Source organism: Pseudopipra pipra, chromosome W (assembly GCF_036250125.1).
Source record: "Pseudopipra pipra isolate bDixPip1 chromosome W, bDixPip1.hap1, whole genome shotgun sequence".
Classification (NCBI taxonomy): domain Eukaryota; kingdom Metazoa; phylum Chordata; class Aves; order Passeriformes; family Pipridae; genus Pseudopipra; species Pseudopipra pipra.
Window position 1 is genome coordinate 41,867,595 of NC_087580.1, and position 13,484 is coordinate 41,881,078.

The 13,484-nt window shown below is 50.6% G+C and overlaps 1 protein-coding gene across 1 annotated transcript; it reads right to left on the reverse strand.

Moving 5' to 3' along the window:
* Positions 1-7,768: 7,768 nt before the first annotated feature.
* On the reverse strand, positions 7,769-8,689 carry LOC135405047 (zinc finger protein 239-like; the record flags this gene model as incomplete). Its single annotated transcript, XM_064639765.1, has 1 exon — positions 7,769-8,689. A coding segment is annotated over one exon (921 nt), but the record flags the coding sequence as incomplete, so codon positions are not given.
* Between the last annotated feature and the right edge of the window lie 4,795 nt (positions 8,690-13,484).

Consider the following 13,484-nt stretch of genomic DNA (forward strand, 5'->3'; position numbering starts at 1 on the left):
CCTCATTGCTCTCTGCAATGACCTGAAAGGAGGTTTTAGTGGGTGTGGGGGTCGGTCTCTTCTGCAAAGCCTTTAGTGACAGGAAGAGAGGAAACGACCTTAAGGTGCATCAGGTGAGGCTTAGATTAGATATTCAAAACCCCTTTTTCCACTGAGAGAGTGTTCAGGCATTGGAACAAGCAGCCCAGGGAGGTGGTGGAGTCTCTGGAAGTGTTCAGGTGTGTGGTGGGTTGACCTTGGCTGGACACCAGGTGCCCTCCCAGCTGCTCTATCACTCCCCTTCCCAACAGGACATGGGAGAGAGTAAGGTGGGAAAAACAAAATAGTGGGTTGGGATAAGGCAGTTTATTTAAAGCAAAAAGCAGAACAAAGTTTGTGCACACAGAAGCCAAAGACAGCAGGGTTTGTGCTCTGCTTCCCATGAGCAGCCATGGTCGGCCACTCCCGAGGAGCAGGGCTTGGGTCCGCGGGACGGTTCCTCAGCAGGCAGCCATCAGACAATGAATGCCCCCCTCCTGCTCCCTGCCTCAGCTTTTAGAGCTGAGCTGACCTCCCATGGTCTGCAATGTCCCTTGGGTCAGTTGGGCTCAGCTGGCCTACTTGGGTCCCCTGCCAGGCTCTTGCCCTCAGCTAAGGAAGGAATGTCCCAGTGTTGGTGCTGTGCTCAGCAGTGGCCAAAACACTGGGGTGTTCTCAACCCCCTTCCAGCTGCCAATGCCAAGCCCAGCCCTGGGAGGGCTGCTGTGGGGAACTGAACTGCAGCTCAGCCAGACCCAACCCAAATATCTATGGCACACATTCTATAGAATCCATCCTTAGGTGTTGTGTGATAGATTTGTAAGATATTACACATAATAAGCAATAATAAGGCAAGTGTCCTCCTTAGGGACCCCCCCCCCAAAACTACTGCCTGGGTTTGTTCCCTGGGGGGTCTCTGCAGCAGCAAGCACAGCCCCACACTGACTGCTCTGGGCTGTGCAGTCATTTGTGGTTCTGCCTGTCTCACACACACCCCCAACCTTGGGATGGATCTGGATGTGACTGGATGTGATGTCACAGGGGAACTGTGATATCATGGGGAGGTGTGATGTCACAGGGACGATGTGATGTCACAGGGGAGGATGTGATATCACAGGGGAGGATGTGATATCACAGGAGAGGTTTGATGTCATATGATGGATGTGAAGTCATAGAGATGTGATGTCACAGAAAGGATGTGATGTCATATGATGGATGTGACATCATAGGGAGGATGTGATGTCACAGGAAGGATGTGATGTCACACGGAGGATGTGATGTCACAGGGATGATACCAAATCAAAGGAGAGGTCTGATGTCATATGATGGTTGTGATGTCATAGGGGAGTTGTGATGTCACAGGAGAGGATGTGACATCACAGAGATGTTATGATTTCACAGAAGAGGTGTAATGTCATATGATGGTTGTGACGTCATAGGGGAGATGTGACGTCACAGTTGAGATGTGATGTCAGAGGGGAGATGTGATGTCACGGGGAAGATGTGATGTCATGGGGAGATGTGATGTCACATGAGAGCTGTGATGTCACAGGGGAGGATGTGACGTCACAGGGATTATATGATATCACAGGAGAGATGTGATGTCATATGATGACTGTGACATCATGAGGGAGATGTGATGACACAGGAAAGATGTGATGTCACAGGGGAGCTGTGAGGTCGCAGGAGAGCTGTGATGTCACGGGGAGGATGTGATTTCACAGGGATGATATGATGTGATGTCATATGATGGATGTGATGTCATAGAGAATCCTTGATGTCACAACAAAGATTCGATGTCACAGGGGGGCTGTGATGTCACATGGGAAGTGTGATGTCACAGAAATGGTATGATGTCATATGATGGATGTGTCGCCATAGGGGAGATGTGAAGTCACAGGGCAGCTGTGATGTCACAGTCGAGCACGGGATGTTACAGGGATGATATGAGATCACAGGAGAGATGTGATGTCACAGGAAGGATGTGATGTCACAGGGCAGCTGTGATGTCATAGGGAGGTGACAATGGCCAAGAATGCACTCAGATTGGGTCTCAGCTGCATTACGTTTGTTCCATCCCCCATTGCAGTAAATATTTCCTTAGAGTTGTTTACATTCCTCTGCAACTTCAGAGCTGCAAGTGCTCAAATTCAAGGCCTACCATCCAGTCGTTTCCCACAATTCCTCCTTTTTGTTTTTAAATTGAAAAATAAGGCTTGGGAGAAATTCTGACCAATCACTCGTTGAACACAAGCTATCAAACAGGGGACACATAATAAAATACACAAAACTTCTTCTGCAAATGAAACTTCGTTTAACTCAGGGTTATGTGTCTCTTATTTTTTATCTAAAGGTGCTTATGCATATGTGAGGTAATGTAGTTTATGCATTTGTGAGCAAAACCAGAATATATTAATAATCATATATTCATACATTCACATGCATACATTCACACAACTTTCATGCGTGATGGCCATCACTTCATGCTCTCACACAAACATACTTTTGAGTTGTATTTTACTGTGTTTTCTGGTTGTGAGCTGAAAAATTATCATTCTTGTGTTTTGCCCTCAGGTGAGTAAGATCTAATTATGTATTTCTTGCTTTTATGAAAGTATAACTTGGAAAACATAAACAGATTTCTGCTTCACGTTCAATTCAAAACCCAAATACATACAAACATTCTTATAGTTTAAAGATAAATATATACTCCTATTTTTAAAGCAAAACACACACTTTTCTATGCAAATGGGCTTTTGGACTTCAAAGAGAACTTGTCAGCAGTTACTACAAAAACTTCAAAAGCTCCTCTTCTCCACCATGTTTAAAACAATTCTGGCTATTTAGGCAAGCAACCTCAAGTAACAGTCAGCAAGACCATTTCATGAACTTATCTTTCCTCACTCTCCCCCCCCTTTTTTTTTTTTTTTTTTTGCACTGAAATTAAACTGTTAGGTTAGTTGTTGCATAAATAAAAAGCTTAGCTTTGTTGACTTTGAACTTAGTGTCCTGTGCAAGGACAGGTCTTTATATGATTTGCCTGTGGCATGCTGTATCTCAGGGGTCTGTCTTATCATCATCTTCTTTTTCACTGTTTCTGTCAAATGTTTTTGGAGAGTTGTCAACTAATAGCAAAATACCAATTAATCTCAAGTTATACAAGATGATTGTGTCAGGGACAAAGTTCCCGTCTATCAGCGTTTGCATCATCCAATTAAGCACAAATACACTCCCACCGCATGGTCTGTGGTTGGACCATGCCATTGTTGAACAAGTTAAGCAGCATATTGATGAAAAACAAGGAAAACAACATAGAATATCTACAACTAAGGACTAATAGTAAAAGGGTAGACAATAATATCTTTGTAACCATATCCATCTTTAGTGAAGAGATCAGAATAGGCTCTAGCTGTTCCTGCATCATTGGGTCAGCCAGGGTCACTTGCATGCTATGCCGTGGTTGCAGGTAATCATAATCTCTTTGCAGTCAGCATACAGGGGGTCAGCATCCTACTGTTGAATGTAGATGTAATCTCCAAATTGGAATAGATGAACAGGAGTGTTTAATCTCACGGGTTCGGATTACAGAATGAATCTGTGGAATTTCTGCAAAATAGAGCCTAGACTATTAAACAATTTTCACAAAAGAATTTCAAATTTCAGAATTTTTGTAACTTGACCGTACGAGAGGAATATAGGTTTTATAGTACGAAGTGGTTGGCTGTCAGTTACTAATAAAAGGCTATGGTGGTTGTTCCGATTAATAGAAAAAATGAAAAAGCAACTAGAATAGTTTCCTTAATTTACTGTATTCTGCATCATCTTCCCAGCTTCTGGTCAAGCTCGCTGGAGCCACAGATTGGCTCCTCTATTCATGAGAAATTCTAATGACAGATTGAGAATGAATACATTTTTATTTGTGACTCTTTCCATTAATTTTAATATTATTTCTAACTTTTTGTTTGTTTGTTTTTTCTTTAAATCTCTACTGTGGTATGTGAGAAGGAGAAGCAGTGTTTCGCTTCTCCTCCCCCTATCCTGTAGGCAGGGAGATTCAAAGCGAGACAGGAGAGGGTTTTTAGATTTTTTGCCCTCCCTCTCACAAACTGTAAGGCAAAAATAGTTCTTTCCCCAATCAGAAGATTGCAAAGTTGCAGCCTCTATAAAGCAGGAGGGTTCTACACCCCCCTTTTTTTTTTTTTTTTTTTTTGAGTTTGGCCAGAGGAGGTCTCTACGTTGCTCGGCAACAAACTATCTCTATTGTGTGAGCCACTAACACCTTATCTCTTTCTCTGCTAAGGCAAAGGCAAAGGCAAAGTTTTGCAACAGGGCTTTTTATCCTTTTGGCAAAACTCTGCTTTTTTTTTTTTTTTTTTATCCTTTTGGCAAAACCCTGCTTTTTTTTTTTTTTTTTTTTTTTTTTTTTTTTTTACTGAATACGATATTTTTTCAGAAGGATTTTATAGGGGTTAAATACAGCTAAGAATAAGGCATTTCACTAAGATTTTCGTACAAATACTCATTTCCCGGAAAAACTCCCTAAAACTGTCTGCATACTAGCTTGCAGGTAAACACAAGTCTTTGGGTTTAAGTTATCTACAAGTGAGTAGAAGGACTAAAAAGAGAGATTTTGCTTTTAACAACACCGTGAGCCCACAACGACACACCGGACAGACAACAGAGTCAACACGAGAGTTAACAGAAACACGGGAAAGCAGCCTTCTAGCCTGCTCCCCTTCTCAACAAGAAGTGATACTTTTCCGGGGTTGCTCCATCCCTGTTTCCCTCTGGGGCCGCTCCTGGTTTTTTTCTTGCACTGCTGCAGCCGGGCTGCTCTCCTGCCGGCTCTCGGGTGCTCCTGCTTTACCCCCGCAGCGCTGCCTCGCCCTGCTCTGCTACGCCGTGAGGGTTCTCCGGCCATAGCGTCCCTCTGGTGTTCGTCTGCACCACGATTCTGCACGGGGTGGCGGCGGCCACGGTTCGAATTCACACGGTTCGGTCGGGGCAGTGTGTGCCAGGCCGCGACGCACTCCCCCCTTCAGCAGGATGACTACACGGCCGAGAAGTTTCGTAGTAGCAGTGAGGGTTATCAAGTCCCAAAGTCTATCTCCCAAACCCCGCCATTCCTCAAAGGCGAAAAGGAGAGGGGGCACTTTAAAGAAACCGTTTTCACAGGTCCAAGCAATAAGCTTGTCAAACACCTTCTCAGCTACTGTTTCACCTTGCTTAGCAAGGATAGCTAACAGCAGCTTTTTAGCTGCAGCAAACTCCGATTCCATGCTTGCAGCAAATGACAGGGGGAAGGTAGCGACCCTTCCTACCTCGGTTCGCGCCGACTGGCCCACGACCGAAACGCCTCTGTCCAGCTTCTATCAGCCTCTCACGTCTCCCACCGCGTCTCACCGCAAGGAGATCAACCGGCTCAGCCTCTCACGTCTCCGACCGCGTCTCACCGCACGGAGATCAATCGGCTAACCGCATTCTTCTACCGTTTTGCGCTTCTTATCACCTTTTCGGGCGCCAGATAAAAGGAGAAGATGCAAAAAACGAGCTCGAGAGTCAGAGACACATCCTCATAGAGGTACAGGCAATGCTCTACCTTTATTCCAAAAATACACACATTATCAAGGGTCCTACAGGGTTCACACGCTCTGTTTTAACTTTCTATTGGTTACATTCACTTTCACACACTATATCTATAACTCTATTGGCTCCACTAGCCAAGGCACATTTTCAGGCCCCCCCATCTTCTGGTTTCTCACACCCTGGATAACAACCTCCTTCCTTGTTTTCCTCTATGCAACTTTCTGATATCTGCTGCTCAAGGACACACATCTGCTGCTGGAGAACACAGGTCCCTGCTGTCCGGCACGCAGGCCGGATTGTGCAAGCAGGCCTGATGCATCATCTAAGATTTTCTCAACAAATAGACCTCAAGTGACTGAAGCCCTGGGTTTGGCCATCAGGCCTTGTCTTTCACTGCTGTGGTCTTTTAATAGAGCAACAGAGAATTGCAGCAAAAAACTGAAGAGAAAAACATTGTAAAATTGTTTCAGAATTGTTGCCTTGAACCTTTGGTCGAGGTTGGGAATGGTTTGTCTCCCTTGGCAGGGAGGGTCAGTACTCTTTGTCATTCTGACATGACTGCCTAGGTCCCTGATATTATCGTGGGCAAAATACTGGGCTTGGAAACCAAACCAGGAGCTGGTAGGTAACAGCAGCTTGAAAAATGGGCTGATGCCTAATTGATGTGACAGAAGGAATGAAAGACTCGTGACAGCGAAGAAAAAAATCGGACTTTTCAGTGCCTACCTCAGGTTAGGATGACTGCCTGTGTCTTAGTGGAGAAAGATGTTTTTGTAACTTTATTGAAACTTGTTAGTAAAATGTGCCTTAATTCCTAAGGAAACAACCACTGTGAAATCTTTAAAAACCAAATGTAGATTTCCAAAGTGTAGAAGTTGCTATTAATATTTTGGCCGTTCCTGTGGCATCTTTTTGGTGTATGAATAACTCTGAGAACAAGAACGTGTTCCTAATTATAACACAGTCATGTCTCTTTACTGCCAATTATCTTACAAGGTTGAGAGAAGAGTTTAAGATGAAAGTTGTGGGGTTACTTGCAAAGTTTTTGGTACTACCAATGCAGTTGAACCTGGTGGGGAAATTTGCCCTTAAATTGGTTTTGGCAGATCTCATGAGTGTCTAAGGCAGAGGCCAACCCAACTGGAAAGAGCCTTTCAGGGGTGACTAAGATGTAACTAAATTACCTTTTTGGGAGGTGGGGAAAGCTGATATCAGGAATTAAATTTCCTTATGTTATGCTTATTAAAAATATATTATTATATAAATATTAAAATTATTTTTATGGTTTTATTTATGGGGTTTTCACTGTGCTTATGTTAGTACTTCTGAGTGTTTGATTGTGACAAAAATGGACAGCTTTGTGGTGTGGGTTTTTTTGTATTTTTCATGTTTTCATAGTTTGGTCAAGGCATTAACATTAAAAATCATTCAAAATTTTAATTCATCTTCAAACACCAAAATAGATTTGAAATGAGGTTAATGAGAACAGTGAGGGGGAAAAAAAACACCCAAGCCGAAAACCAAAACAACCCCAAAAACTGTTCATTTTTCCATTGTATTTTAAACAAGGAAGTCTGTAGAGCAGCAGAAAACAGGACACGTGGGCAGGTGTGAAAGTCAGACTGGGGCTTGTTGCACTGGTTCCAGTGCTCTTTGCTTCAGTGTAACTGGTCATTTTGAGATGAGACTGGGGAAACTGGGCTGCCAGGGCAGAGACCACTGGCTGGGCCCACTGGTTTTTGCTGGGCAGTGGGTAATTTCTGCCTCACTTGTCAGAATCAGCCCACGGTTATCAGGGAATGGGGTAGTGGTGAATTTGGCTTTCAGACTAAAATAAGGTTAAACTTACACATATTCAAAAGAATAAACTGATGTTGGAGTGCAGATACTCAAAATCCTGAAGACCTTTTGAAACCTTTTTTGTGTGTCAGTCCTACGGTCGAAGCTCTTCCCGCAGTCGGGGCACTCACAGGGCTTCCCTTAGCAGTGGGTCCGTTGGTGTCTGGTCAAGGTAGAGCTGTGGGTGAAGCTCTTCCCACACTCCCCACACTTGTAGGGCCTCTCCCCTGTGTGGATGCGCTGGTGGGTGACGAGGTGAGCATTCTGCTTGAAGCCCTTCCCGCAGTCGGTGCAGCGGAAGGGCCTCTCATCCGTGTCTGTCCGCTCATGCCTGAGCGGTCTGAAACCTCTTCCCACATTTCCCACAAGTGTAAGGCTGTTCTCCGGTGTGAATGCGTTGGTGGGCGTGAAGATTGGAACTGTCACTGAAGCTCTTTCCACATTCCCCACACGTGTAAGGCCGCTCCCCAGTGTGGATGTGCTGGTGGATACGGAGGTGTGAGCTGTTCCTGAAGCTCTTCCCACATTCCCCACACGTGTAGGGTAGTTCCCCAGTGTGGATGTGCTTGTGGGAGTGGAGGGTGGAGCTGTGCCTGAAACTCTTCCCACATTCCCCACACGTGTAGGGACGTTCTCCAGTGTGGATGCGCTGGTGGGTGAGGAGGTTGGAGCTGCAGTTGAAGCTCTTCCCACATTCCCCACACCTGTAGGGACGTTCCCCACTGTGGATGCGCTGGTGGGTGTGTTGAGTGAACCTGTCACTGAAGCCCTTCCCACATTCTCTACATGTGTAGGGCCATTCCCCACTGTGGATGCGCTGGTGTTGGATAAGCTTGGAGCTTTGCCTGAAGCTCTTCCCACATTCCCCACAAGGGTAGGGCCGTTCCCCAGTGTGGATGTGCTGGTGGGTGAGGAGGTGGGTGCTCTGCCTGAAGCTCTTCCCACATTCCAAGCACCTGAAGGGCTTCTCCCTGCTGGGAGGCTGCTCAGGGACCACCAGGTCAAGGCTCCGCCTCAAGCTCCAGCCGCCTTCCCGGCACAGGCTGGCTCTTTCCTCCTCAGAGCACCCTGGGATGGCTTTGGAGCCCCTCCTGCGGGGGGATCTCCGGCCCTTTTCCTCCCCGCTGCCTTCCTGCGCCGGGAAGCCCTTCAAAATGGCCTCTCCCACCAGGGTCTCACGGGGGGATTTGTCCTCCGGGCTCTCCGTCCTCAGCTCGGGGCCTGGGGCAGGAAGCAAGAAGGACAGGGAGGGGATTTGCCTCCGGCCCACAGGGAAGGCCAAGGACATCCCCCCAACTCCGGCCCCGGCAGGACGGCGGCGCCAGCGGGGTTGTCCTGCAGCCGGGGCCATGCTCGGCTGACAGAGCCAGCACAACACCCGCCCAAAGGGACACTGACTTCCTCCTCATCTGCCTGGGGGGCCCAAGGCATCTTCCTCTTCCTCGCAGCCTCCTCCTCCATCCGCCCAAGCTTTGGGAAGGACAAATCCTGATGGGGGGGAAAACAAGGGCTGAGTGTGTTGGCTTGGGGGTTCCTCCTGCCCAAGTCCATCTCTAGAACTCACCGGGCATCCTGTGTCCATAAAAACCTCCAAAACCCCAAGATTCAGCCCAGGAAAACCCAAACCACCGAGATTTAAGCTGATTCAGCCCAAAAAAAAGGTGTTTAATTGGGAGGATGAGGGGATTGAGGTCATTTCATGAGCACTTGATTGAGTTGCTATATTCTAATCAAAAGCTGTACTAATGTAGTGCCATTTAAAACTTTCCAGGGCTGTTCCTCGAGGTTCTCTGGCCCCCTGCCAGCCCAGGGCTGTTTCTCCAAACCACCAAACCAAGTGTGCCAAACGCCCTGGTTGGTCAGTGCCGGCTGGGGGAGCGGGCACTCGGAGAGGGGATGAGAAAACTGCACCCGGGGCTGGGCTGAAAGAGGCTTCAGCATCACTTCTGATGGCCCAGGGGCAGCATCTGGCTTCTCCCAAACAGAGATGGCACTTGTTCCTCTGCAGGGAGTCAAGGGCAAGAGGGTAACTCCTGCTGCATGGATGGAATGGCAAAGGATCCCTTGGGTCCCCAGGATGGATCAGCACTCAGGGACACAAACTGCAGTCAGGCTCAGGATGCAGCTGCCAGCACAGATTTCCCGGCAAAGTCTGCAGTGAGTCAAGCTCTGCACAGGAGATTGTGCCCCAGGGATGGGATTGCAGAGGGGCCCCCAGGTCCCCAGCAGAAGGAATCAGCAACCAGGAATATACACAAAAGGCCTCCTGGAAAATTTCAGGGGAGTGTCCTGTAGGGAGGAGACAGTGTCACCCCACCAGGGCAGGGCTGGCAAGTGAGAGGCTGATCCAGGGCTCTGCAAGAGGCCTCGTGCTCTGCTCGGCCCCAGCACTGGCTGGTACCAACACCCCTGGCTGCCCCCGGCCCTGGGCAGCTCTGCTGCCACAGGCTGTGCCCTCACCGTGGCCCTGCAATGGCCCTGCCTGTCCCTCACCCGTGGCCCTGCCCGTGGCCCTGTCCCTTGGCTCTCTCTCTGCCAGCTCAGTGTGGGGCACACGGGCTGGGGGTCCCTCCCAAGCCCCCCGGGCAGCCGGCGTTGGCTGGGGGGATGTGAGGGCTGGGCCTGCTCAGCACAGCCCCGGCCTCGTGCCCAGCGCCTCTTTCCTGACCCACACAAGAGCTTCCCGGCCTCCCAGTACTCCCCTGCTGCTGCCTCTGCTCCTGGCCCTGCCTTTGCTGCTCCCTTGGCTGGGGCAGCGGCTGCAGGGGGGGGATGGCAGCAGCTTCAGCTCCACGGCACTTCCTGGGGGGAGCTCAGCCCGGGGGGGACGGGCAGGGACCTGATGGGGATGGACAGGGGCCCAGCAGGGACAGCCAGGGCCTGCAGGGGAAGGCACAGGGACAACCTGGTCCCCCACACTGCCAGGACTGTCTGTGCTCCTCCTTGCAGGCTCCGTGGCCAGGCAGTTTGTGTTCCTGGGTGCCCACCATCTCAGCACTTGCAGACGCTCAAATCAGCGCCCGCAGCTCTGCAGCAAAGCCCCAGCTCACCTGGCACACAGGGGATGGACACAGCACCTTCTCGGGGATGGGCACTCACAGCTTTGTCTTCTTCTCCACCACAGGGTTCTCCTTCCTCAGCAGCACCTCTGCCTTGCACTTATTCTCAGCCTCACCTCAGGGACAGCTCTGGGCTCACCTCCGCGCCACTTCTCAGCCTCACCTCAGGGCCTGGGCTCAAGGACAGGAACCTGCAGGGAGGGGACATCAGGTGCAAGCTCAGGGCTGCCTGCTTGCACTGGCCTCTGGGCTTTTTTCTCCTTCTACAACCAGCCCAGAACTCAGTCTGCTTTTCTAACACCACACATTTACAGACTAACCTTGGAGATATATATGGACAGACATCTCTATCACCCTGGGGATAGAGCCTCAAGCATGTGCTGCCACAGGAATGGCAATCACAGAATCACAGAATCAGCCGGGTTGGAAAAGACCTCCAAGATCATCAAGTCCAACCCTTGATCCAACCCCGCCGTGCTTCCCAGACCATGGCACTGAGGTCACATCCACTCTCACCTTCAACACCTCCAGGGATGCTGACTCCACCCCCTCCCTGCCCAGCCCATTCCAAGGCCTGATTACTCCCTCTGCAAAAAACTGCTTCCCAATATCCAACCTAAGCCTCCCCTGGCACAGCTCAAGACCCAGCCCTCTTGTCCTACTGCTGCTTCCTGGCAGAATAGCCCCAGCCCCACCTGGCTCCAACCTCCTGGCAGGGACTTGCAGACAGTCAGGAGGTCTCCCCTGAGCCTTCTCTTCTCCAGCCTCAACACCCCCAGCTCCCTCAGCCTCTCCTCACACCACTTGTGCTCCACTCCCTTCCCCAGCCTCGCTGCTCTTCTCTGCACCTGCTCCAGCCCCTCCAGGGCCTTCCTCAACTCAGGGGCCCAGAGCTGGACACAGCACTCCAGGGGTGGCCTCACCAGCGCTCACTCCAGCCCAACAATCACTTCCCTGCTCCTGCTGCCACACTTCCTCAGCTCTCTTGGCCACCTGGCCACGCTCTGGGGATTGGGGGTACAAACCACAACAGACCAGTACAGACCAGGACAGACCAGTACCTCCTCACTGCTCCCTAGATCTCTCCTGGAGCTGGGCCATGTTGTCCTGGGACACCTGAGCCCCCCCCAGTGCCCTCCCAGAACAGCCCAGTGCCCCCAGTACAGCCCACTGTGTTCCTGTCCCAAGGTGCCAGGTGATCCCTCTTTGGGGGGGGTTGGAAGGGATTTGAGGGGGCATGGGGTGATTTGAGGGGATCTGGGGAGTTTGGACGGGGATTTGGGGGTCTTGGGTGCATTAAAAGAGATCTTGGGGGCATTGGGGGGTCAAAGGGCTCTGTCGGGGGAGGGGATTAATGGGAAAATGGGCGTTAGGGAACATTTGGGAAGGGTTAATGGGGCCTGGGGAGGGGAGAGGAGGGGCTGCAATATGAGCAGGTGAACCCTGAGATCCCCCTTGGTGTACCCAAGACCCTCTTGGTGTCCCTAATTCCCCCCTTGACACCCCAAGGTGACCCTGGTGTCTGCAGCATCTCCAGGGCCTCTCCCTGGCCATTATTTCCCCCTTGACACCCCCAATTCCACTGTCCACAAACCCTTCCCCACTGTCCCCAAACTTCATCCCCGATGTCCCCAACCCTCCATCTCACCCCAGGAGCCCCCCTGGACCCTCTGAACACAAAAACACACACCCCCCCACACGCTCACAGAAAGGCCAAGGGCATCTGGGGACACATTGGGGACAGTTGGGGGGCTTTGGGGGGCACTGGAGGATTACTGGAGGATACTGGGACACACTGGGGAGAACCAGGGGCACTGGGATGGACTGGAGGGTTACTGAGGGATGCTGAGAGGGAACTGGGAGGGACTGGGGAGGTACTGGGGGTGTACCAGGACACACGGGGAGACACTGGTTGGTTACTGAGCCATACTGGGGGTTACTGGGTGCTCACTGGAGGATCACTGGGCCATACCGGGGGGCAGTGGGAGGTCACTGAGACACAGAGGCTGGTCACTGAGGGGGTTACTGGGCCATACTGAGGGTCACTGGGAGGTCACTGGGCTATACTGGGGGCACTGGGATCTCCTTAGTCTGTTCTGCTACATCTCCCCCTCGCACTTTGGGGGCACCCCCAGGACCCCTCCCCTGAGGGCTGGGAGATCCCCTGAACCCCACTGCTGGGCTTTAGGAGACTCCTGGGCCCCCCTCCCTGTGGGGTCTCTGTGTGCTGAGTTTTGGGGGTCTCTGGGGTTCAAGGGGGGAATTGGGATCCCCTTTCCCTGGGGTTGGTCCGCTAGGCTGGCAGAGGCGCTGTAGTGGGATGGGAAATGGCCTCATAGGAGTTTTAGTTGGCCGTGGCCAGACAGGACTGACACGGAGACCCCCCCAAAATCCATGCAAAACCCCCTCAGAAATCCACCTCTGGACCCATCAAAACCTCCTCAAAAACACCCCAAATCCCCTCAGAGACCTCATCTCCCCCAGGACCCCCTAAACCCTCTCAGTGACCTGCAAAACCCACCTGGGATCCCCCAGGCCCTTCAGGGACCTCAAAAACCCCCTCAGGGACCCTCAAATCCATCTGGGACTCCGTAAATCCCCCTAGAAACCCACAAAACTGCTTCAAAGACACCCCCCCCCCAAAGCCCCCAGGACCTCCCAATTCCCTCGGAGACTCCAAAACTTCCTCAGGGATTCCCAAACCCCTTCAGGGACCTTCAACCTCCCCCCTAACTCCCTTTGCAACACCAAAGCTTCTCAGAGCCCCCCAAAACCTCCTCAGGGACCCCTAAAAGCCCCTATGGGACCACAAAACCACAGAACAGCAGAAGAGCTTTCTGTAAAGGAAGGGAGCAAAGATTCTGAGAAGGAGGAGACCAAGGAAAAACTGAAGCAAAGCAATAAAATCATCCTGGCCCTTGCAGTTTTTCCTTCACCTTTTCCTCACTTTTCCTTTTTTTAGGGTCCTTTTTTCGGTTGGGT